At 44.9% G+C, this 25,770-nt stretch overlaps 1 protein-coding gene and 1 long non-coding RNA gene across 12 annotated transcripts; both read right to left on the reverse strand.

The window, feature by feature from the left end:
- Positions 1–595: 595 nt before the first annotated feature.
- On the reverse strand, positions 596–15,424 carry LOC133397049 (uncharacterized). 7 transcript variants are annotated; one of them, XR_009767532.1, is made up of 9 exons: positions 15,304–15,424; positions 14,891–14,942; positions 14,585–14,628; positions 14,045–14,217; positions 13,382–13,518; positions 13,240–13,312; positions 2,744–3,174; positions 2,569–2,671; positions 596–1,999 (listed from the first exon to the last, which is right to left on the reverse strand). It is a non-coding gene; the product is annotated as an uncharacterized LOC133397049 (long non-coding RNA). The 7 variants fall into 7 exon arrangements; XR_009767531.1 differs by having other exon boundaries at positions 14,045–14,628; XR_009767529.1 differs by having other exon boundaries at positions 14,045–14,799.
- Positions 15,425–15,635: 211 nt separating this feature from the next.
- Positions 15,636–24,516, reverse strand: zgc:113263 (uncharacterized protein LOC503753 homolog). Of its 5 annotated transcripts, XM_061668352.1 has the most exons (23): positions 23,919–24,516; positions 23,272–23,474; positions 23,014–23,118; positions 22,839–22,934; positions 22,640–22,750; positions 22,074–22,197; positions 21,148–21,520; positions 20,897–20,964; positions 20,459–20,702; positions 20,213–20,388; positions 19,902–20,124; positions 19,663–19,811; positions 19,385–19,476; positions 19,136–19,293; positions 18,913–19,058; positions 18,599–18,836; positions 18,177–18,521; positions 17,770–17,912; positions 17,439–17,688; positions 17,125–17,249; positions 16,794–17,052; positions 16,618–16,721; positions 15,636–16,173 (listed from the first exon to the last, which is right to left on the reverse strand). In XM_061668352.1, exons 1-23 carry the CDS (start codon positions 23,965–23,967, stop codon positions 16,166–16,168), a joined length of 3,789 nt encoding a protein of 1,262 aa, XP_061524336.1. In that variant the 5' UTR covers positions 23,968–24,516; the 3' UTR covers positions 15,636–16,165. The 5 variants fall into 5 exon arrangements, with proteins under 5 accessions (XP_061524336.1, XP_061524337.1, XP_061524335.1 ...); XM_061668353.1 differs by having other exon boundaries at positions 16,794–17,249; positions 23,272–23,424; positions 24,234–24,516; XM_061668351.1 differs by having other exon boundaries at positions 16,794–17,249; positions 24,234–24,516.
- Between the last annotated feature and the right edge of the window lie 1,254 nt (positions 24,517–25,770).

The raw sequence follows: 25,770 nt of genomic DNA on the forward strand, positions 1-25,770 counted from the left end.
CAACGCGAGGCGCTCAAGTGCCTTTTTTTTAAGCTCTGTTGACCATTTTTGGTGGCGTTACTGAGGTCGCCTGATCCGATACAACCTCCAAATTTGAATTTGACAGGCCGAAAGTGGTCGAGTGGTCTAAGACATTGACTCTGGTTTACTTTGACTCGTGTTCGATCCCCCTTTCTTCCTTCCACTTATTCATTCTTAAAATTTATTTGATGATGTGAGGCAGTTAGTGGGGTTCGAACACGGGTCATCTGAACCGGAGGCAAGGTTTTACACCACTTGACCAATTTCTCTGATGTTTTTAGCATTTTTTTTTGGTCCTATTTATTTTTTGCTAATATGCAGGAGACGGATAAATACGACAAAAATCCTGGTGTCGTTCAGCTCGGTTGGTCGAGTCGTCTTCGACGTCGGCTTTGGTTTCGAACGAACCAGGTTCGAATCCCTCTTTATTCCTCATTTCAAAAGGTTCAATATTTGCATTTCTTTAAACAAATGAAGCAGCAAGTGAGGAATCGAACCAGAGTCACCTCTGGCAAAGGTAAGTTCTTTGACCATTCGGCCATCCTGACGTGTACAGTGAAGGAGACATGAGCCAATGTGTAGTGTCATGAATGTCGGCCAGTGTCGCCCCCCCCAACGCGAGGCGCTCAAGTGCCTTTTTTTTAAGCTGACGACCATTTATTTGGAAGTACTGAAGGACACCAAACTGATGAGTACGACAAGAACCCTTAATTTTCAAACGCAGTGTTGGCGAGTGGTCAAAGACCTTGACTAGGGTTTACTTTGACTAGTGTTCGAGCCCTGCTTTCTCCCTCCATTTATTCATTCTTAGAATTTATTTGCTTCTCCGTTTGGAAAGCTTCAATATTTGGAGTTAGGTAAATAAATAGAGCAGCAAGTGGGGATGGAACCCAGATCACATGGACCGGAGGCAAAGTAGTAAATGATTCGTCTGTTTTGCTGTGACAATTCTCAGCGGAAGAAAATGGAAGCATTTTGCGTGCGTCTTCATAATTTCAGGGTGAGGATACCACGGCCACCCTCGCACCTCAGCCGTCACCAAAACTCTGTGGGTGCCCGTGTCTTTCTCGACCGTTTTATGTTATTTAAATTGTCACAGGAGGATAGCCGAATGGATTAAGACAACAATTTCGAATGGTCACCAAGTTTGATCTCCACAATTTACCTCAAATTTCAATACATATTAAATAATCATGAATAATAATTATATTAATAATATCCATCCATCCATTTGCTGAGCCGCTTACTATAATATGAATTGTAATTGTAGCAACAGTTCAGAAAACTGCCCACCTTGGTGTAACTCTTTAGATTGGCCACAAGACGGCGACATTTCACTCAGTTTGCAATTGACAGTAACATACAGTTTTCTGTCCCCCTTATGGGCGCTTCACTTATAATGATCCCACTGTGAAATTCTAACATGAAAATTACAGCAGTACATCCTCAAATTAAACCACTTTTCACCAATAAAAAAAAAAAAAAAACATCATGATTATACACATGAACAGGAAGAACAAACTCAGTGACTGAAAAATAAATTAGCTACAAACCTTTGGATCACATACAGAAACGTTTAAAATAAATAGAACTCTGCTTAAAACGTCTGACGTGATTAAGAAACAGAATGTATCTCATTCTTTCGCTCTTAAAATTGTATACAACAATAGTGTCTAAAATGAAGTAGAAAGGTAATAGATTGGACTTGTGAAGTGTCATCAAGTACAAACAAGATTGTGGACATTTGTTTGGGGGAAAAGGTCAGCAGTTCTGAAGAAAGACGTCCGCATCCCTTCTGAGCGTCTTGGTTTGGGATTGGGGTGAGGCTGGGGCGTGGGCGGACGCGCCCAAATATGGCATCAGTGCAGACGTCGTCACAGTTTTTCCCAGCATGAATGTCCCGGTTGAACATTCTTCGTCGACCTCCTTGTGCCTCCTGGATTTGGAATGTCGACCAAGTGCCTTTTATTTGACGACTCTGCAGCACACAGAGAAAAATTGTTAAATCTCGCACTTCATTTATGGATGAATTCATGTTGTTTTTTTTTACATTGTTGTTTTTGTTTTGAATGATTATATACTACTATGTGTGCAGGCAAGAGTGTAACTTTAAATCATAACTAGAGTGCATGTAAAAGTTTTTTTTTTTGCCTCATGCTGACTCAATTATTTGGAGAAAACAAAAAAAATGTAGAAAACACATTACTTGTATCAGTATTGAGCATAAAAACATGAGTTGGTCAGTGTGTGGTTTTACTCAAAGCACTGAATAAAAACATTGCTGTTTACTTTCATTTACTTTACAATTTAAAGCACTGATTTATTTGAGAGCATATTTTTGTGTGGGGGAACCCCCCCAACATGATTGAGATTTTTCTTTCCAGATTACAGATTTAATGTCATTTATAAATTCATAAAAGGTTTAATACAACTAAACTGTGTAAACAAACATAACTAAAATGAGATTATATCCCATTATTCCAACTTACATTTTACATATGAATTAAAATTAATTTTATCTCCCCTCCCCACTTGAAAAGCACTCACCAAAAACATCAGCCACATCGTCGGAATGCTGGTCAGAGATGACGTCCTTGTTACCAAATATCTTGACCAGCTGGTCAAATACTTGCACTCCTGTTTGTCTCCTCTGCAAACATGAGACGCAATCAGAGCCTGCGTTGGAGAGACAGGACGCACCGGGCGGGCATTCTACGCTTACTTCCTGCCGTCGAGGAACTGCCGGAAGCTGTACTTGAGCCTCTTGAGTCTGGCACTGTTCGGGCATGCGCTGGTAGCCTTGGCTGGCCAGGGCGTCAGAGATCTGCATGAAGATGTGCTTGTTCTTGGTGCAGCCCTTCAGGTTCTCCTGCACGTACTCACTCCCCCACACGCTCTGCAGCACCTCCGTCTGGTGCTTTGAGTTATCCTACAGCCACGGGTTGCCCGGGGACAACACAAAATCTGGTGGGGGACAGACTGGAACCATGAAGCCTTGGCGGAGGTCTGCTGTGCGAATTTGTCGCTTTACTTCTTATGGGTTTGTACTTGTCGTGGGGCTCGTGTGGCACCGGGACACCCGCGACCGACGCGTCCAACTTTAACTCCAGACTGAAGAATTCCTCTATTTCGCAGAAGACCTTAATTTCCTGCCTGTGGAGAAAAGACCAAATCGGAATTTTCACGAACTACAAGTCCCTTTGTCGTGATTTAGGGAGTAGGGAATGAGCGGCTGCAATCTGAATAGTTCAGCTCATTTGCTTCAAAAGGATGATGGTCTCTTTGTCAGCCCAGGGAACTTTCTTCATCCTGGAGGCTGACAACAGACACTGAAGGCACAGATCAAGGAGGAAAACATGAACAATTACTTTTTAGGAATTAAACCTCTGCCTCGTTTTGGGATTCTTCATTATGGGGGTACATTACAAATATTTTGCACGGTGGTCCATGGTGTCAAAAGTTTGTTTTAAGAGGAACAGTAATGTTCCGGTGGACAGCAGTTGTTTGTAGAGATGTGCTGAACGGAAGAGGAGGGCAAGTTGTTGTCTTCAGTCTCATCTGGCTTGGGGGGGGGGTCACAACCTGCATTTACATACCCGCCTTGAGTGCCTCACGACCGACCAGAGAAGTTCAAAACAGCGGGATCGAGAAAAAAAAAACTTCTGGGGGGGGGGGGGGGGGGGGAATAAATAAATACATAAAAGGCATGATGGAGGAATCATGACTCGCTCTCACATGCCAGCCCAGAAGGCCTCTTGGCCGGCCAGTGAAGTTAACGGCATGATGGAGAATAGTGTTTTAAACCTCTCCAGCCGGTCAAGATGCCCTCTCGATGGGCATGTGAAAGCAGGGTGTTACCCTTGCCAGGTAAATCATAGTCTGCCTGGATGAATAATACCATCTCGTTATAAAATAATAATAATAATTAAAAAAAATAAATTTAAAAAAAAAATGTAAAAAAAATAAAATAAAATAAAATAAAAATAACTAAAATCGTCATCCACCAGGCGAGGGTCATGCCTTGCTCTCACATGACCGCTCAGAAGGCCTCTTGGCCGGCTAGTGAAGTTCATAACAGCCGAATGGACATCGGTTATTTTTCTTCCATCTCGCTGTTTTGAACTTCTTTGGCCGGTCGAGAGGCCCTCTGGACGGGCATGTGAAAGCAGGGTGTGCCCCCTGGCGGCTGGATGAGCTCCGCCCCCGCTGGTTTTGAACTTCTTTGGCCGGTCCGGGGGGCCCTCTGGACGGGTATGTGAAAGCAGGGTGTTACCCCCCCCTTGCCGGATGAATCATACAACCCCCCAATCCTAAAACGGTTTTCCTTCTCGTTGTTATTTTTAAAAATTAAAAATAATAATAATTTAAAATAAAATAAATAAATAAATAAATTTTTAAAATTCATCAACATCATCCTCCATCAGGCGAGGGTCATGCCTCGCTCTCACATGACCGCTCAGAAGGCCTCTTGGCCGGGTAGTGAAGTTCATAACAGGTGAATGGAAATCGGTTATTTTTCTTCCATCTCGCTGTTTTGAACGTCTCTGGCCGGTCGAGAGGCCCTCTGGACTGGCATGTGAAAGCAGGGTGTCACCCTCCTGGCCGGATGAATCACCACCCCCCGCCCAAAAAAAAAAAAAAAAAAAAAAAAAAAAAAAAATCGGTTTTCCTTCTCCATCTCGTTATTTTTTTAAAAATAAAATTAAAAAATTAATAATAATTTAAAATTAAAAAAATGTAACAAAAATCATCATCATCCATCAGGCGAGGGTCATGCCTCGCTCCCACATGACCGCTCAGCAGGCCTCTTGGCCGGCTAGTGAAGTTCATAACAGCTGAATGGAGATCGTTTATTTTTCTTCCATATAGCTGTTCTGAACTTCTTTGGCCGGTCGAGAGGCCCCCTGGACAGGCATGTGATAGCAGGGTGTGCCCCCTGGCGGCTGGATGAGCTCCGCCCCCGCTGTTTTGAACTTCTTTGGCCGGTCCGGGGGGGCCCTCTGGACGGACATGTGAAAGCAGGGTGTTACCCCCCTGGCCGGATGAATCATACCAACCCCGCCCACCCCCCCCCCAAAAAAAAACCCCGGTTTTCCTTCTCCATCTCGTTATTTTGTTTTAAAATAAAACATTCATCATCATCATCCATCAGGCGAGGGTCATGGCTCGCTCCCACATGACCGCTCAGAAGGCCTCTTGGCCGGCGAGTGAAGTTCATTACAGCTGAACGGAGATCGTTTATTTTTCTTCCATATCGCTGTTCTGAACTTCTTTGGCCGGTCGAGAGGCCCCCTGGACAGGCATGTGATAGCAGGGTGTGCCCCCTGGCGGCTGGATGAGCCCCGCCCCCGCTGGTTTTGAACTTCTTTGGCCGGTCGAGAGGCCCTCTGGACGGGTATGTGAAAGCAGGGTGTTACCCCCCTGGCCGGATCAATCATACAACCCCCCACCCCTAATACGGTTTTCCGTCTCCATCTCGTTGTTATTTAAAAAAAAAAAAAAAAATTCAAGAATTTAAAATTGAAAAAAAAAAAAAATAATAATAAAAATAAAAACCTATCATCCATCAGGCGAGGGTCATGCCTCGCTCTCACATAACCGCTCAGAAGGCCTCTTGGCCGGCGAGTGAAGTTCATAACAGCTGAATGGAAATCGGTTATTTTTCTACCATCTCGCTGTTTTGAACTTTGGCCGGTCGAGAGGCCCTCTGGACGGGCACGTGAAAGCAGGTTGTCACCCCCCTGGCCTGATGAATCATACCAAACACACCCCCCCCCCCCCCCCCCCCCAAAAAAAAAAAACCCCGGTTTTCCTTCTCCATCTCGTTATTTTTTTAAAATAAAACATTCATCATCATCCATCAGGCGAGGGTCATGGCTCGCCCTCACATGACCGCTCAGAAGGCCTCTTGGCCGGCTAGTGAAGTTCATAACAGCTGAATGGAGATAGTTTATTTTTCTTCCATATAGCTGTTCTGAACTTCTTTGGCCGGTCGAGAGGCCCCCTGGACAGGCATGTGATAGCAGGGTGTGCCCCCTGGCGGCTGGATGAGCTCCGCCCCCGCTGTTTTGAACTTCTTTGGTCGGTCCGGGGCGGCCCTCTGGACGGGCATGTGAAAGCAGGGTGTTACCCCCCTGGCCTGATGAATCATACCAACCCAACCCCCCCCCCCCCAAAAAAAAAAAAAAACCCCGGTTTTCCTTCTCCATCTCGTTATTTTTTTAAATAAAACATTCATCATCATCCATCAGGCGAGGGTCATGGCTCGCTCCCACATGACCGCTCAGAAGGCCTCTTGGCCGGCGAGTGAAGTTCATAACAGCTGAATGGAGATCGTTTATTTTTCTTCCATATCGCTGTTCTGAACTTCTTTGGCCGGTCGAGAGGCCCCCTGGACAGGCATGTGATAGCAGGGTGTGCCCCCTGGCGGCTGGATGAGCTCCGCCCCCGCTGGTTTTGAACTTCTTTGGCCGGTCGAGAGGCCCTCTGGACGGGTATGTGAAAGCAGGGTGTTACCCCCCTGGCCGGATGAATCATACAACCCCCCCACCCCTAATACGGTTTTCCTTCTCCATCTCGTTGTTATTTAAAAAAAAAAAAAAAAAAAATTAAGAATTTAAAATAAAAATAAAAATAAAAACCTATCATCCATCTGGCGAGGGTCATGCCTCGCTCTCACATAACCGCTCAGAAGGCCTCTTGGCCGGCGAGTGAAGTTCATAACAGCTGAATGGAAATCGGTTATTTTTCTTCCATCTCGCTGTTTTGAAGTTTGGCCGGTCGAGAGGCCCTCTGGACGGGCATGTGAAAGCAGGTTGTCACCCCCCCTGGCCGGATGAATCACCCCCACCCACCCCAAAAAAAAATAAATAAATAAAAATAAAAAAATAAAAAAAATTAAAAAAACGGTTTTCCTTCTCCATCTCGTTATTTTTTAAAATACATTTTAAAAAATTATAATTTAAAATAAAAACTAAATTAAAAAATCATCATCATCCATCAGGCGAGGGTCATGCCTCGCCCTCACATGACCGCTCAGAAGGCCTCTTAGCCGGCTAGTGAAGTTCATAACAGCTGAATGGAGATCGTTTATTTTTCTTCCATATCGCTGTTCTGAACTTCTTTGGCCGGTCGAGAGGCCCCCTGGACAGGCATGTGATAGCAGGGTGTGCCCCCTGGCGGCTGGATGAGCCCCGCCCCCGCTGGTTTTGAACTTCTTTGGCCGGTCGAGAGGCCCTCTGGACGGGTATGTGAAAGCAGGGTGTTACCCCCCTGGCCGGATCAATCATACAACCCCCCACCCCTAATACGGTTTTCCGTCTCCATCTCGTTGTTATTTAAAAAAAAAAAAAAAAAAATTAAGAATTTAAAATTTTTTTAAAAATAAATAAATAAATAAAAACCTATCATCCATCAGGCGAGGGTCATGCCTCGCTCTCACATAACCGCTCAGAAGGCCTCTTGGCCGGCGAGTGAAGTTCATAACAGCTGAATGGAAATCGGTTATTTTTCTTCCATCTCGCTGTTTTGAACTTTGGCCGGTCGAGAGGCCCTCTGGACGGGCATGTGAAAGCAGGTTGTCACCCCCCCCTGGCCGGATGAATCACCCACCCACCCCCCTCCCAAAAAAAAAAAAAAAAAAAAAAAAAAATCTGTTTTCCTTCTCCATCTCGTTATTTTTTTAAATAAAACATTCATCATCATCCATCAGGCGAGGGTCATGGCTCGCTCCCACATGACCGCTCAGAAGGCCTCTTGGCCGGCGAGTGAAGTTCATAACAGCTGAATGGAGATCGTTTATTTTTCTTCCATATCGCTGTTCTGAACTTCTTTGGCCGGTCGAGAGGCCCCCTGGACAGGCATGTGATAGCAGGGTGTGCCCCCTGGCGGCTGGATGAGCTCCGCCCCCGCTGGTTTTGAACTTCTTTGGCCGGTCGAGAGGCCCTCTGGACGGGTATGTGAAAGCAGGGTGTTACCCCCCTGGCCGGATGAATCATACAACCCCCCCCACCCCTAATACGGTTTTCCTTCTCCATCTCGTTGTTATTTAAAAAAAAAAAAAAATAAATAAGAATTTAAAATAAAAATGAAAATAAAAACCTATCATCCATCTGGCGAGGGTCATGCCTCGCTCTCACATAACCGCTCAGAAGGCCTCTTGGCCGGCGAGTGAAGTTCATAACAGCTGAATGGAAATCGGTTATTTTTCTTCCATCTCGCTGTTTTGAAGTTTGGCCGGTCGAGAGGCCCTCTGGACGGGCATGTGAAAGCAGGTTGTCACCCCCCCTGGCCGGATGAATCACCCCCACCCACCCCAAAAAAAATAAAAAAAAAATAAAATAAAAAATAAAAAAAAAAAAAAAACGGTTTTCCTTCTCCATCTCGTTATTTTTTAAAATACATTTTAAAAAATTATAATTTAAAATAAAAACTAAATTAAAAAATCATCATCATCCATCAGGCGAGGGTCATGCCTCGCCCTCACATGACCGCTCAGAAGGCCTCTTAGCCGGCTAGTGAAGTTCATAACAGCTGAATGGAGATCGTTTATTTTTCTTCCATATCGCTGTTCTGAACTTCTTTGGCCGGTCGAGAGGCCCCCTGGACAGGCATGTGATAGCAGGGTGTGCCCCCTGGCGGCTGGATGAGCCCCGCCCCCGCTGGTTTTGAACTTCTTTGGCCGGTCGAGAGGCCCTCTGGACGGGTATGTGAAAGCAGGGTGTTACCCCCCTGGCCGGATCAATCATACAACCCCCCACCCCTAATACGGTTTTCCGTCTCCATCTCGTTGTTATTTAAAAAAAAAAAAAAAAAATTAAGAATTTAAAATTTTTTTAAAAATAAATAAATAAATAAAAACCTATCATCCATCAGGCGAGGGTCATGCCTCGCTCTCACATAACCGCTCAGAAGGCCTCTTGGCCGGCGAGTGAAGTTCATAACAGCTGAATGGAAATCGGTTATTTTTCTTCCATCTCGCTGTTTTGAACTTTGGCCGGTCGAGAGGCCCTCTGGACGGGCATGTGAAAGCAGGTTGTCACCCCCCCCTGGCCGGATGAATCACCCACCCACCCCCCTCCCAAAAAAAAAAAAAAAAAAAAAAAAAATCTGTTTTCCTTCTCCATCTCGTTATTTTTTTAAATAAATTAAAAAAAATAATAATAATTTAAAATAAAAAAATAAATTAAAAAAATCATCATACTCCATCAGGCGAGGGTCATGCCTCGCCCTCACATGACCGCTCAGAAGGCCTCTTGGCCGGCTAGTGAAGTTCATAACAGCTGAATGGAGATAGTTTATTTTTCTTCCATATAGCTGTTCTGAACTTCTTTGGCCGGTCGAGAGGCCCCCTGGACAGGCATGTGATAGCAGGGTGTGCCCCCTGGCGGCTGGATGAGCTCCGCCCCCGCTGTTTTGAACTTCTTTGGTCGGTCCGGGGCGGCCCTCTGGACGGGCATGTGAAAGCAGGGTGTTACCCCCCTGGCCTGATGAATCATACCAACCCAACCCCCCCCCCCCCCCCCCAAAAAAAAAAACAAAAACCCGGTTTTCCTTCTCCATCTCGTTATTTTTTTAAATAAAACATTCATCATCATCCATCAGGCGAGGGTCATGGCTCGCTCCCACATGACCGCTCAGAAGGCCTCTTGGCCGGCGAGTGAAGTTCATAACAGCTGAATGGAGATCGTTTATTTTTCTTCCATATCGCTGTTCTGAACTTCTTTGGCCGGTCGAGAGGCCCCCTGGACAGGCATGTGATAGCAGGGTGTGCCCCCTGGCGGCTGGATGAGCTCCGCCCCCGCTGGTTTTGAACTTCTTTGGCCGGTCGAGAGGCCCTCTGGACGGGTATGTGAAAGCAGGGTGTTACCCCCCTGGCCGGATGAATCATACAACCCCCCCACCCCTAATACGGTTTTCCTTCTCCATCTCGTTGTTATTTAAAAAAAAAAAAAAAAATTAAGAATTTAAAATAAAAATAAAAATAAAAACCTATCATCCATCTGGCGAGGGTCATGCCTCGCTCTCACATAACCGCTCAGAAGGCCTCTTGGCCGGCGAGTGAAGTTCATAACAGCTGAATGGAAATCGGTTATTTTTCTTCCATCTCGCTGTTTTGAAGTTTGGCCGGTCGAGAGGCCCTCTGGACGGGCATGTGAAAGCAGGTTGTCACCCCCCCTGGCCGGATGAATCACCCCCACCCACCCCAAAAAAAAAAAAAAAAATAAAAAAAAAAATAAAAAAAAATCAAAAACGGTTTTCCTTCTCCATCTCGTTATTTTTTAAAATACATTTTAAAAAATTATAATTTAAAATAAAAACTAAATTAAAAAATCATCATCATCCATCAGGCGAGGGTCATGCCTCGCCCTCACATGACCGCTCAGAAGGCCTCTTAGCCGGCTAGTGAAGTTCATAACAGCTGAATGGAGATCGTTTATTTTTCTTCCATATCGCTGTTCTGAACTTCTTTGGCCGGTCGAGAGGCCCCCTGGACAGGCATGTGATAGCAGGGTGTGCCCCCTGGCGGCTGGATGAGCCCCGCCCCCGCTGGTTTTGAACTTCTTTGGCCGGTCGAGAGGCCCTCTGGACGGGTATGTGAAAGCAGGGTGTTACCCCCCTGGCCGGATCAATCATACAACCCCCCACCCCTAATACGGTTTTCCGTCTCCATCTCGTTGTTATTTAAAAAAAAAAAAAAAAAAATTAAGAATTTAAAAATTTTTAAAAAATAAATAAATAAATAAAAACCTATCATCCATCAGGCGAGGGTCATGCCTCGCTCTCACATAACCGCTCAGAAGGCCTCTTGGCCGGCGAGTGAAGTTCATAACAGCTGAATGGAAATCGGTTATTTTTCTTCCATCTCGCTGTTTTGAACTTTGGCCGGTCGAGAGGCCCTCTGGACGGGCATGTGAAAGCAGGTTGTCACCCCCCCCTGGCCGGATGAATCACCCACCCACCCCCCTCCCAAAAAAAAAAAAAAAAAAAAAAATCTGTTTTCCTTCTCCATCTCGTTATTTTTTTAAATAAATTTAAAAAAATAATAATAATTTAAAATAAAAAAATAAATTAAAAAAATCATCATACTCCATCAGGCGAGGGTCATGCCTCGCCCTAACATGACCGCTCAGAAGGCCTCTTAGCCGGCTAGTGAAGTTCATAACAGCTGAATGGAGATCGGTTATTTTTCTACCATCTCGCTGTTTCGAAGTTTGGCCGGTCGAGAGGCCCTCTGGAAGGGCATGTGAAAGCAGGGTGTGCCCCCGGCGGCTGGATGAGCTCCGCCCCCGCTGGTTTTGAACTTCTTTGCCGGTCGAGAGGGGAATGTGAAAGCAGGGTGTTACCCCCCTGGCCGGATGAATCATACTACCCCCCCCACCCCTAATACGGTTTTCCTTCTCCATCTCGTTATTATTTAAAAAAAAAAAAAAAATTTTTTAATAATTTAAAAAAAAAAAAAAAAAAAAAAAAACTATCATCCATCAGGCGAGGCATGCCTCGCTCTCACATGACCGCTCAGAAGGCCTCTTGGACGGCTGGTGAAGCTCATAACAGCTGTATGGACATCGATTATTTTTCCTACATCTCACGGTTTCGAACTTCTTTGGCCGGTCGAGAGGCCCTCTGGACAGGCATGTGATAGCAAGGTGTGCCCCCCTGGCCGGATGAAATCATACAACCCCCCCCCAAAAAAGAAAAAAATTCGGTTTTCCTTCTCCATCTCGTTGTTATTAAATATAAAATAAAACAAAAAATAATAATCATCATCCATCAGGCGAGGGTCATGCCTCACTCTCACATGACCGCTCAGAAGCCCTCTCGGCCGGCTAGTGAAGTTCATAACAGCTGAATGGCCCCCTGGACAGGCATGTGATAGCAGGGTTTGCCCCCCTGGCGGCTGCATGAACCCCGCCCCGCCCCCGCTGTTATGAACTTCTCTGGGCAATCGAGAGGCCCTCTGGGTGGGCATGTGAGAGCTGGCTTGATGGATGAAAACAAATCCCCCCCCCCCCCCCCCCCTAATTCTTTTCTCCATCCGCTGTTTTGAACTTCTCTGGCCGACTGAAAGACATTCATAACAGATCACAAATAACAGTGAGATATAATAATAATGATATATATCATCCAGCCGGTGGGGGTCATGCCACGGTCTCCCATGCCTGCCCAGAGGGTTTCTCTCCCAACCAGAGAAGTTCAGAACAGAGGGATGCTTGAGGGGAAGGGAAAGAAAAAAATAATAATAATCATCCGCCCAGCAGAGGTCACACCCCGCATTTACATGCTATCCCACTGGGCCTCTCAACCAGCCAGAGAAGTTCAGAACAGCGGGATGGAGGGAAAACATTTCATAATAATTCTTCTGACCTCAGTTTTTTTTCCCCTTCCACTTTGTTGGCCTGCCGAGTGTCGCCCTGGGAGGGCATGGGAGAACGTGGCATGAACCCTGGCGGCTGAAATATCCCCCCCCCCCAGACAAATTGCTCCATCAACTAAGAACGGCCATGCACCACCTCCCACGGAATCGAGAGAGAGCTGTCAATCTGTAAATCCTGTCCGTGCTTGGGCTGGGTGAGGTTTCTCGTGTTGAGTCAAATCAAGCCATAGGCCCCACTCCTGGTGGTGCCCTTCTGTCAATTCCTTTCAGTTTAAGCTTTGCAACCATACTCCACCCGGAACCCAAAGACTTGTGGTTTCCCGGACTCTGTCCAGCGGGTCATGGGAATAACGCCACCGGATCTTTCGTCGGCCTAGTTTATGGTCATTTTTAATTAATGAGGTTTAGCAAGTATCAGAATCTCTGCAGACTGAACCAAGGGTCTCCAACACATCACCGTGCCATTTCAAGTAGTTCGCCAAGGAGTCAGAAATCCAATAGCTATCTAGAGTCCCGTCCAGCCAACATCACACATTTTTGCAATTGCTTATAGATGCCAATAACGGCGACAACACTTAAAACAGAGTATCGTAAAGTACCAACACCATACTTCTAGCATGTATACAATCGTGAATCTCTGTTACATAAACAACTGCATTCAGTAATTTAATTATTCAACGCAAATAAACCACGTTAAATAAGACACTAGCAGAAAACGATGTGACAGTACACATGGGCAAACGATTATGCGCACTTGCAAGTCATTAAACTCACCTTTTGGCTTTTAGATACAAAAATAAATGTTAGGGAATACAGACAAGTTTTCACAAGGATTGACCCACAAGGAAAGAGGATGTTCTTGACTTTGTGCCCTCGCCCAGCTATATTACCAGGAAGCTGAACATGTTCCTCAGCCTGTGGAAGAACAAGAACACATTTGGGCAAAGAAAGACACGAGGATTGTGGAGAGCATTCCGACCGTACCAACAGCTCAAATGTTGGCTTCTCAAATTCACCCCCCACTTCTTCATAGTTTGGCTTTGTCACCTTCTGGATGTTGTCCTTCAGCTGAGGAAGAGGAGGGCACCAGAGTGAGAGGAAGGCCTGGACCGGAAGCCGCCCTGCATGAAGAGTCAAAAACCAAAAAGCATGTGAGTGATCTTCAAAACTTACATTGAGTTGGTTTGCAGCTTACGTCATCTCAGCATGTTGGACAGGAAGTTGATCATGATGCCATTTTTCACCACCACCTACATCATCATCATCATCAACGAACCATCAGGTACTTTAATTTATCAAGTCTGTCTTTGCAACAGATCAAGTTAGACCTTAACGAAGGAGATCTGCTTCATGAGTCAGTCCAAGGTGCGTGGAGATGGTCGACTCAGGTTCTCCCAAATGGGCGACATTTCTTTGACCAGTTGAAATTAACAGTATACAGAACACAAGACATGAATATATTTTCTTATTTTATTAAAATAACATTGCAGCTGTCAGTTAAAAAGAGCCATAAAAAGCTGGAGGTGACTCCACACTACACGCATGAAGTCTTGGGTTCTTCAGGGCCAAGAGATTCTTCAGCACTACCTGGTGAGCATTAGCCGAAGGGAAACCCATCACGTGAGCGTCTCAAGTAAAATTAAGTACCTTGTTGAGGGTCCTGACTGCAGCTTTGGACCCACAGAAGAGAAACAAGTTAAAATCTTTAAGGCATCTTTTGTTTTTCAGCGTGTTCAACCCAGCGGACATGGCGACAGGCCAGCTTCGTACATCTTGTTCCTCTTGCAGCTCTGGATGACGTCACCAAGAGGTTGTCAAGACTGCACACAAAAAGCAGGATGTCAGGATTGGTTGCTGCAAGTCATCTTGTGTCCTTACCCTCCTTCAGAAGATTGTCTTTAACGCAGATGAGCATGCAGGAGGAAACTGACAACTTGAACCAGACTTCAGAAACTTGCTTCTTCAATAAGCCTGGAGTGTGTGAGTTAACAATGAGGTCTAGTGTAGAGCACAATCTTTTACCATCCTCACCATTGGAAATTAATCAATTTTGGGTGTTGTAACATGTTTCCACCTTCACCATGATATAATCACAGGAATTAAGGCTCCTGCTGGTTGCTCAGCTTTATTTGCTGAAACAAATTCAAACATGACATTTTTATCTCTACGAGTTTCTGTGAGGCTCACCAGTGACGAGAACAGGACTGAGCTGGAGACACCTTGTTAATGGCCTGCAGCACAGTGGGCAGTAATAGAATTATCTTCATGACATTTGGTAAGCAGGTGTATACAGAGTAGAGCTGTAATAAAAATCCCACGAAGCATGCCCTAAAAGATACAAAGTCTGCCATTTTTGTTTGACGTGGACATTTTAGAGTCAACTTGGCAGTTTAGATGTAAGCCTATGGACAGAAATTGGACAATTCACACATACAAAAAGTTTAACTTGATTAATTCTGTTTAACTGAGAATATACTGACGCTGGCAACCTACCTCCCACTAAACGGCGCTCTTCTCCAGATGTTGGAAAGGGTTGCAGCCAATACTTTAATGATAAAGCGCAAGTAGTTATCAGTACATACAACACCGACTCCATATATTAGCTTCATTTAAGCTCGCAGGTGACCTTAATGGAGCCCAATTGCTAAACAATTTAAATCAATAAGTACTAAATACGCGTTTAATAGCTCTACATTGCCTATGACTAAGTATTTTAATTACCGCGTGCATTTATTTATTGCCATACTTGTGTAATATTAGCAGGCAGTTGACGTTATATAACTTCGTTCAGGCAAACATTTTAGTTACCATGCTAGCAAATTGCTAGCACGCCGAAAACGTGAATTAGTGTTAAAAGTTGGCGAACAAAGTTGAAATAAATTCGCTAAAGAACTTTGAAGACTTACCTTGTCGAAGTGTGTAGAGCAGCAATCGCTTCCCATGTAATCTACTGCGCTATAGAACTGCGATTTGTAATATACTACGAAATGTTCTAATTGCAGCAACAGTTCAGGAAAAACTGCCCACCTCAGATGTAACTCTTCCGATTGGCCACAAGACGGCGGCATTTCACTCAGTTTGTAATTGAGTCACAAACCGTTTTTTTCCCTTGAGGGCGCTTTATTTATAATGATCCCGCTGTACAAAGTGTGAAATTCTAACATGACAAATTACAGCAATATATCCTGAAATTAAACCATCTTTTTACCAATGATAAAAAAAAAAACAACAACCCAAAACAAACAAAAAAAAACGATCATACACATGAGAAGAAAGAAAAAAACTCAGTGACGGTGAAAAAACAAACAAATAAATTAGCTATAAAACTTTGGATCACATACAGAAACGTTTTAAATAAATAGAACTCTGCTTAAGACGTCTGACGTGATTAAGAAACAGAATGTATCTCATTCTTTAGCACTTAAAATTGTATACAACAATAGTGTATAAAATGAAGTAGAAAGGTAATAGATTGGACTCGTGAAGTGTCGTCAAGTACAAAAAAGATAGTGGACATTTGTTTGGAAAAAGGTCAGCGGTTCCCGAAGGAAGACCAGCATCATGCGAGGACACGCTCACACCTGCGTCCCTTCTGAGCGTCTTGGTTTGGGATTGGGGTGAGGCTGGGGGGTGGGCGGAAGCGCCCGAATATGGCATCAGCGCATACGATGACGTCACAGTTTTTCAGCATGAACGTCCCGGTTGAACATTCTTCTTCGACCTCCTTGTGGTTCCAGGACTTGGCACGGCAACAAAGTGCCTTTTATTTTACGACTCTACAGCACACAGAGCAAAACTGTTAAATCTCACACTTCATGTATGGATGATTTCATGTTTTTTTTTTTTTTTTTATTCTGTTCTTTTTGTTTTGAATTATTATATATTATGTGCACAGGTAAGAGTGTAACTTCAAATCATAACTAGAGAATGCATGTAAAAGTATTTTTTTTCCTCATGGTGACTCAATTATTTGGAATAATGTAGACAAGACATAACTCCTGTATCATACCCCCTCTTGTGCATCAGTATTGAGCATAAAAACGAGTTGGTCAGTATGTCGTTTCAATCAAAGCACTGTATAACAACATGGCTTTCATTTACTTTACAATTGCCTTCATTTATGTTACAATTTAAAGCACATATTTATTTGAGAATTAAATATAAAAATAAAAATGAAACTGTAAATTTTTATCTGCCCTTCCTACTTAAAAAGCACTCACCAAAAACATCAGCCACATCGTCGGGCTGCTGGTCAGAGATGATGTACTTGTCGCCAAATATCTTGACCAGCTGGTCAAAATACTTGCACTCCTGTTTGTCTCCTCTGCAAACATGAGAAGCAATCAGAGCCTGCTTTGGAGAGACAGGAAGTACCGGGTGGGCGTTCTACACTTACTTCCTGCCGTCGAGGAACTGCCGGAAGCTGTACTTGAGCCTCTTGATCCGGGTCTGGCACTGCTCGGGCGTGCGCTGGTAGCCGTGGCTGGCTAGCGCGTCAGAGATCTGCATGAAGATGTGCTTGTTCTTGGTGCAACCCTTCAGGTTCTCCTGCACATCCTCACTCCCCCACACGCTCAGCAACACCTCCGTCTCGCCGTCGCTCCACGGATGCTTGGAGTTGTCCGACAGCCACTGGTTGCCCGGGGACACAAAATCTGGAGGGGGACGGATTGGAATCATGAAGCTTTGGGGGAGGTCTGCTGTGCTGTGCGAATTGGTCGCTTTACCTCTGATGGGTTCGTACGTGCCGCTGTCGGGCTCGTCCGGGACCGGGATGCCTGCGACCGACGCATCCAACTTTAACTCCCGACTGAAGATTTCCTCCATTTCTCGGAAGAACTTAAATTCCTGCCTGTGGAGAAAAGACCAAATCGGAATTTTCACTAACGACAATTCCCTTTGTTGTGATTTCGGGAGTAGGGAATGAGCTGAATGATTCTGAACGCACCGGCTGCAGTAGGAATCACTCAGCTCATTCCCTACTCCCTAATCACAATGTTGAGATTTTTAAGTAGTGGACTAGTCAATGACAAAAGGTCACTTTTCGTGGAGGAAGCCGTATTTAAGGCGCTTGATGCGAGTGTAGCACTGCTCCGTGGTCCTGGCGTAGCCCCGGTTGCTCATCCTCTCCGAGATGAACTCGAAGACGTGGCGGTTCTTCAGGCAACCCCTCAGCGTCAGCTGCACGTTGTCCTCCCCCCAAATCTCCAGCAGGGTGTGCGTCTCCTGGTCCGACCACGGCATCTTCCTGCTCGGGTCGGGCACCAGGTGGCTGGTGGAGGGCTGCTCGTCTAAAATGGAGGAACGGAGCGCGGTGTGACGATTGTAGCGCATGTTGTACTTTGAATAGACGAAAAGGCGAGTGGACCTACAGACGTCTGCATAGGTTTCTTCAAAGGGCGGCAAGGGTAGAGAAGCAGAAGACGACGAAGTATCCACTTCATCAAAGAGGGCATCATCACCCAGCACCGGAGCGAGGAGGTTGAAGTAGCGAAAGGCTCCGGATCGGCCATTTCTGGGGAGGGGGATAAAACAAAAACAGTCTAATGTAGAAATCAATAAACAGCAAAGATTTTTTTTTAAAAAAACATATTTGCATTTTTCCTACACCCAACTATACCTGAAGTTTATTTTTTTTAATAAATCCTACTGACAAGCTAACTGACTGGATGCCGATGACATTATAACTCCTTCTGCGTAGTGTACTGTGTTGGTCATGTCGAGTACACCACACACATTCTAAGAGCAGTAAAAACACACACAGTCTCTGCGTCATTACCTGCGGCTGTTGCAGTGGCGCCTATAGGTCTTCTTCAGCCTTTTGATCCTGGCCTGGCACTGCTCGGCGCTCCTGATGTAGCCCACTGCAGCCAGCCTCTTGGCTATGTCGACGAAGACGTGCCCGTTGCGGATGCAGGTCTTCAGGCTGTGCTGCACATCGTCGGCGGCCCACACCTCCACCAGGGCCTCCGTTTCCTGCTCGCTCCACGGCGTGTTCAGAGGGTCCAGCGTCCCCGCATCCTGCTCGTCGCAGTCGTCCAGCGAAACCACGTCCGTGCCGAACACTTGCTCCAACTGGTTGTAGAACTTCACTTGTAGAATGTCATCCACTCGCCTTCCGCATCTAAAAAGGAGGAATAATCATTCTTACGCTCAGAGGACGACGAATTTGGTACACCTCCGCGCAACAATCCCACTCACTTCTTCCCTTCGTAACACTTGAGAAAGTTGCTCTTCAACATCTTAACTTTCTCGTGGCACTGCTCCGGGGTTTTGGCGTAGCCGAGGTCATGCAGCCGCCCGGAAATTTCGGCGTAAACGTGTCCGTTGGAGACGAAACCCGTGAGCGAGCGCTGCACTTCCTCTTCTCCCCAGATGTCGATCAGTGCAGAGGTCTCCTCATCCGACCACGAGCTGATGGCTACGCCCGCTTCTCCCTCTGAGAGAAGAGGTGAAACGGTTCGTGTCATTTTGCACATTGACAGTCTCATGTCTTATTTGTTCCTGATCTTTACCCGTTTCAGTCACAGAGTCGCCGTTGGAGTCTTCTGATATTTCAATGGGGTCTGTGACTACAGCGGTGGAGGTGGACGGACGCTTGTCCAGGATTTGTTCCATCAAATTGAAGAATTTGAAATTGAGCTTTTCGGTCCCGGACGAGCTGCAGTAAGGATGGACATTTATAAATGTAACAGCTTGATTGAAAAGTAACTCTGTCGCTTGTGTTTATTCTTTCACCTCATGCTGTCTCGACACTGCCAGTAATTGGTCTTGAGTCTTTTGATTCTGGTGTGGCACTGCTCGGCGGTGCGAGTGAAACCGTGGACGGACAGTTTCTCTGATATTTCACTGAAAATGTGAACGTTGGGCGGAAAGCCTTTCGTATTCTGCTGGATCTAAAGATTAATGAAAAAGCATAAAAACAACACATCAGCGGGAACACACTTGTGAATGCGAAGCTGCGTGTCAATATGACTAAAAATCTACCTGCGATTCTCCCCAAAGCTCCAGAAGGATGATGGTCTCTTTGTCAGCCCAGGGGACTTTCTTCCTGTCATCCTGGAGGCTGACAACAGACACTGAAGGCACAGATCAAGGAGGAAAACATGAAACGTCACTTTTTAGGAATTAAACCTCTGCCTCGATTTTTGATTATTCATTATGGGGGTAAATAAAAAGATAAATATTTTGTAAGGTGGTCCATGGTGTCAAAAGTTTGTTTTCAGAGTAACAGTAATGTCCCAGTGGACAGCAGTTGTTCGTACCGATGTCCTGAACGGAGCAGGAGGGCGAGTCGTTGTCGTCGGTCTCTGCTGACGTCTCATTCATTTGCGGCGTTGAGCGGTGTTCTTTCAATAAAAATCTTGCCAGCTCGTTATAAAACTTGCACTGAACTTGCTCCAGACCCTTCATGCTGCAGGAAAAGAAGGGTCAGGCGTGGTGTCGAAACCTCTAATCTCATAAAAAGAGAGCGCGAGAAGCATCTTTCCCGAAGTGCACTTACTTGTTTTCGTAGCACTGCCTGAAACTGGACTTGAGCCTCTTCAGCCTGGTTTGGCACTGCTCGGGCGTCCTGGAGAATCCCTGTGCGGCCATCTGTGTGGAGATGATGGGGAACATGTGCATGGTTCTGTTTGTTCCTCTCAGCTCCTGCTGCATCTTCTCCTGGCCCCACGTGTTGATGAGGGCCAGCGTTTCCGGTTCTGTCCATGGCACATTTCGAGTTCCTTAAAACAGAAAAACACTCCTTTGATGTCATTGCCCAGTGCCCACTCTTTGTCTGTTTTTTTTTGTGACAAAAAGGTGGAATCGTACCCATTTCCTGACTGGTCTGCCCCACAAACTGCAAGTCCTCGTCACCGTCCTGAGACTCCTCGTCGTCGATAACCTCGTCGACATCATATGTCAAATCGGGCGCGGCGGACGCGGCCGGCGATCCCAGCACCCGCTTCATGTGCTCGTAAAATGTATGCTCCACTCGGGAGGTGCCCCTGAGGAAGAGAGCGTTTCAGTTGAAGTCAGGAAGAACAGCAGCAACCAGCAAGACAAGACAACACCAACTTATTCTGGCGGAAGCCTTTCTTCAGGCGCTTGATGCGTGTCTGGCACTGCTCCACCGTCCTCTTGAAGCCCCTCTCGGCCATTGTGTGGGCGATCTGGACGTAAATGTGCCGGTTCTTCAGGCAGCCCTTCAAGGCCTGCTGCACCGTGTCATTCCCCCAAATGTCGAGCAGATGGAGAGTCTCCTCTTCCGTCCAGGGAACTTTTGGGTCGCTCGCCGCCGTGGCAGGACCTTCAGGAGCTTCTAACAATCACAAAGTTTTTATTTTTATTTTTAAATGAAGCTCACGTTTAAGTAATCAGAAATAGAGTATAGACATTGTTAATGTGGGAAAAAAAGTTTATTTATATTTAAAAAAAAAAAAAAAAGGACATATACAACTGAAACCAAACTTTTGATGAGTAGTGTATATAAACTTAATCAATTGTGATACAAACCTGTATAATCGCCCCATATGGAGATTAAGGGAGATTCACCAGAATTCTCATCATCCACAGAGGACTCTCTGCAAATGTCAAAAAATAAAATGGACATAATTATCAGCTGAATGTTTTGGAGTAAACACTGTAAACCATCTATTTAGAGCTCATCAATGTCTTTTATTTATTGCAATTATAAAACATTTGGGTCAGGGGGCATCAGTCACTAGCAGTTTCTCTCCTGAGCAATGTGCAAATGGTTCCCTTACAAGAATGATGACGCTTCCATCCGCTGCTTTGCGGGTGTCTCCACGCCACCGCTCAGCTTCCTCTTTCTGAGGGCCCGACCCCCTCTGAAGCTTTGGCTGAGCTCATCGGGCTCTGGATCGTTGGACGTCGTAAGGTCTATGGTTTCGTCGCAGGAATTTGCCTTCCTGTTCTCGTTAGAAAAGTCTCGAGGCCACTTTCTCGTCATCTCTGGGGTGCTCGTGTTGGCGGGCGCGTCGGGGCGGGCGTGGTGCTCAGAGGGCCTCGGATCTCTGTGAGCGGGCAAGTAGGAGGTAGTGTCCGTGGCGGCTTTGGTCCCAGGAGGCAGGGACATCGAGGTGAGGATGCAGTCGTCCATAGGTAATAACCTTGGATCTACGGAGGAGCATAAAAAGACACACACACGCAAAAATCCAAATAGAAGTTTTTTTTGTGCTTATTGATTGAGATGCGGCTGCTCAATAAGCCACAATGGGGCCAAAGAAAGTTCCAAGTGCTCAAGAAAATGAGACGCCAAATAATTCTAGAAAGAACACGTAGCAAAGTACAAAAATGTCAGATTTCCATTCCTAACAATAACCTCTCATCTCCCCTCGTCTATAAAGGTAAAAGTGATGAGTAATGTTCATTTATCCATTTCATTTGTCATTTCTATTTAGTTCATGTTGTTCTCTGTATGCTTAACTACAGTTGTTCTCTATAAAATGTATATTCTGTAAATATGGAGTGTCTGAAATGGATGAATTGGATTAACATGTCCGATTGGAAATAATTGCTTAAGTTTTCGTACGATTCGGTTTAGTCAGACTTTTTGGAACGGATTAATTTATTTTATAGATCATCCCTGGATGTTATAGGTCCCCCCCGCCCTCCACTCTTGTTTGTTTCTGTAGTGTCTAGTGACAAAAACATGAGAAAGTGGGATCACCTTTTTCCTCAAAATGACCAAGGTTTCTATGGTGTTCAAGTAGAGCCTTCATGTCGGCTGGCGGGAAAAAGGATTGTAAACAGTCGCTGAGGAAGGACGGAGCGTCGCCAAGCAAAGCTGCCAGCTGAGATGAGAAAAGATAATCACATATCCTCAAAACAGAACGGATGGTCAGTGACATGTATTTAAAAATAATGTCACCCAAAGTCCTCCGATAGGGAACATTAGGGCCCAACGATATGGATTTTAGGAGGCCGATGCCAATTGGACTTGTAGGATAAATAAAATTCCAATATCTGATGAATTAAAAAAAATATTTAATGAATAAAATAGCATATTTTATGATCCCTTAACTCATTCACTGCCAGCCTTCCCAGTTAACATGGATATTAGACTTCTAAAGCCATCAATGGCAGTGAATGTGTTAATGCTTACAACAGTCAAGGTATGAATTACAGGCAGATCATTTGAGTGTTTTGAAAAGGAAAACATACACTGAAAACCATAACATTAGGTACATGTGTCTAATGTGGTGTGCGGTGATTGTTGATGCTAAAACAAGGCACCTGTGTGAAGTCGGGGACCGGGAGCAGTTCCTCCAGTCTGGAAATAAACTCCCACACCAACATCTCGAGTGCTGCATCATACTTTGGCCCAAAGTACACAGGAAAGATCTCCTACGATAAGACAGAGAAAATTGTTTCCATGTTTAAATATTCCAGGAGACGAGAAAAAAAAGAAGAAGAAAATAGAGCATGGTCTCACCTCAAAAAAGTACTTCCTCTCCATTGGATCCTCCAATAAGGAGTGCACTAGCTCCACAAAGTTCACCTCAGATTCCTCCACCAGGTCTATGGTACTCTTGACAACACACAACACAAAAACCATTGAGGCAGGTTTTATATGTAAGCCATGATTTTCTTTATGATGTTATACTCACATGGTGATCCTTGGCTGTGCTGACAGGAGCTTTGATTCTGTCCAGATGGGGCTGCATGGTCCGCATGTCCGCTGGCTGCTCACCTCGACACAACTCCAGAACCAGCTGCACGCACACACACACACGCACACACGCACACACACACACACACACACACACACACACACACACACACACACACACACACAAAACCCACCCGAACCATTTTCAACTCATCCCATTAGAAAATAAAGTGCTGAGAGACTGCTTATTACTGACCCTGGCCCTTAGTCCCAGGGTGAGCTGAGCCCTCTGGCTGTAGCTCATAAGCTCGGGGACCAGCTCCGTCACCATGGTAACAAACTCCTCCAGCATGCCGTAGTGGTCCACCAGTCCCTGCTGCACGACACGCCACATTGCAGCTGACAGGAGCTGCAATGGCGGGGCCAGGAGGCGGAGGTAATGCACAGGGAGGTCATTAGCTGAAACAGAAAACCCCACCCCCCCAAAAAAAAAATCATTGTTTGGTTTAGAGACCTCACTCTAATTGGGTCTTTTTTTATGAGCCCCCCCCCCAAAAAAAAACTACTAAGGTACTGCTGTTGTGGTACCCGATATAACAGATCAGAAGGGAGTTTGGCTAGTAATAAAGAGAAAGACAATAAAATCAACCATATCAACCTCAGTCTTAAGTTGTTGTATCAGTCTTGAAGAGGTATTTTGCACAGAATTTTTATATATGTTTTATTTAATCTGTCCATGTGTTATGAACATTAAGTTTGAAATAACTGAATTGAATTTGAAGGCAAAAATAATGGGAGAAGCTTAATTGCTGTATCAAGAAGCTAATTACATCTTTGAAGACCTCTTTCGGACACATCCATCTCAGTGTTTTTCTCCACAATTAGCATCAACAGCCGCCTCACCTGCAGGCCCTGCTCGCACAGGCTCACATGGCAATACCTTCCACCCCATAATATGTCGTCAACAAGACGAGAAGAAGAAGAAGGGTCAGCTGACCAGACAGCTAGTAGTAGCCCGGAAAAGCAGGATGATGCTAACCAGCTCCACTTCCCATGCTAATTCGTGCTGTGCATCTGCAAACACACACACTAGCCGGACGATGAACGCATCATGATCGTCACCTAGTTACCAGCAACCCTCCTAATGCTGACAAAGCTAGCAAATGAACCCGCTTTGTTTGCTTTTCCTGTTTTTGTGTAACATGGAAGAACACGCACCTCGACTGCTGCCATTTTCAGCTCCTCGTTTTATTTCCATTTAGCAGCTGACTGACAAACCCGAGCGGACCCCACCACTCGGGTTGGGAGTACGTCGAGAGGGGACACAAAAAAAAAACAAAAAAACGTGACGATATCCGCCAGCTCGCGTCGTTCGCTCCGTTTGGTAGCCAGAAGCCGCTTCGGGCTCTTGTTTTTAGCCTGGTAAAAGGTGAGGAGAGGCGGAACGGAACAATGGTCGCTGGTCTCATCCGCCTCAGTCCAGATCACAGCAAACCCCCTTTCCTGGTTGGCTGACGAAGACCGGAACGAACCAGTTGTTGCGCCTTTCTGACGCTAGGTGGCGACATCGTTTTTACATTGACTTCCGGTCTGCTGGGGTCACGCTTGATCTAAGGTGGGTTGAGGGGAAAAAAATAACTTAGAAAAGAGTCTGATGAAAAATTTAACTACGTTACATTTATCCACCTTTAAGTTAGTTTTTGTTTAGAAAGGGCTTCATGATGCAGGGTGGCAACATCACCCCCAAAAAATCTTATTCACATATATAAACATGATACAAACATATGTAGACATTCCATTATCCAATGTAACATTGTTTTGTCGGTAAAGTGCAAAAACAACTCACAAACACTCATGAAACAAAAAAAGAAAGAAAGAAAGAAAGAGCGATATAGCTTCAAATTCACTTCCGGTCTGTTATGACGTCATTCCAGACCTTGGGAGGTTTAAACAAAAAAAGGTTATTTAAATTAAACATTAACATTAACATTAAACAATATTACATTCATACACCTGGACCTTCAGTTTTTAAATGTGCTTTATGATGCAAGGTGGCCACATTTGAGATAATATCACACTTGACCTCAGGCAGATTAAAAATAAATAAATATATATATATATATATATATATATATATATATATATATATATATATATATATATATATATATAGTATACGTTTTAAGTTGTAAGAGTAAAGATGAAAGCGTAAAGGGACAATTAAGCCTAAACGTTGGCTCAATTCAGGGAGTCTATGTTTATGTGTGGAGTGCTTGGAGTTGTAGCAAATAGCAGCTGTTGTATGAATGTGCATTCTGTTACCGCTCGTGGGAATAAAGCCAATGAAACATTTAACAAAATGCATCATTTAAATACTGTACATTTTTTATTAAAATATTTTAGAAATCCCTTATTATTTAAATATTATTCATCTTACATTTCTGTGGGTCATGACAATACTACTTGAATATTTATGTCATCACATAGAAAACTCTTCCTCCTTTTCCCCACCAGAGGTAGACATATACCGTTTGAAAAATAAAATCAAGCCATAAACCGGACTATGAAACTGACCTGCACCAAATTGACTGGATTGACAACAATGCTCCCAAATCTGAACAGGCACTCGTGCATTTCAATGGTTTTCAAATTAGCAGCAGCTCGGAGTGACTGTTTCCACCGACAGATTTGCTGAGCCACTGTAGCAGATTGCGGAAAATCACCTCATTAAGACACGCACACACGCGCGCGCGCG

The sequence above is a fragment of the Phycodurus eques genome, chromosome 22 (genome assembly GCF_024500275.1).
Source record: "Phycodurus eques isolate BA_2022a chromosome 22, UOR_Pequ_1.1, whole genome shotgun sequence".
Taxonomy (NCBI): Eukaryota; Metazoa; Chordata; class Actinopteri; order Syngnathiformes; family Syngnathidae; genus Phycodurus; species Phycodurus eques.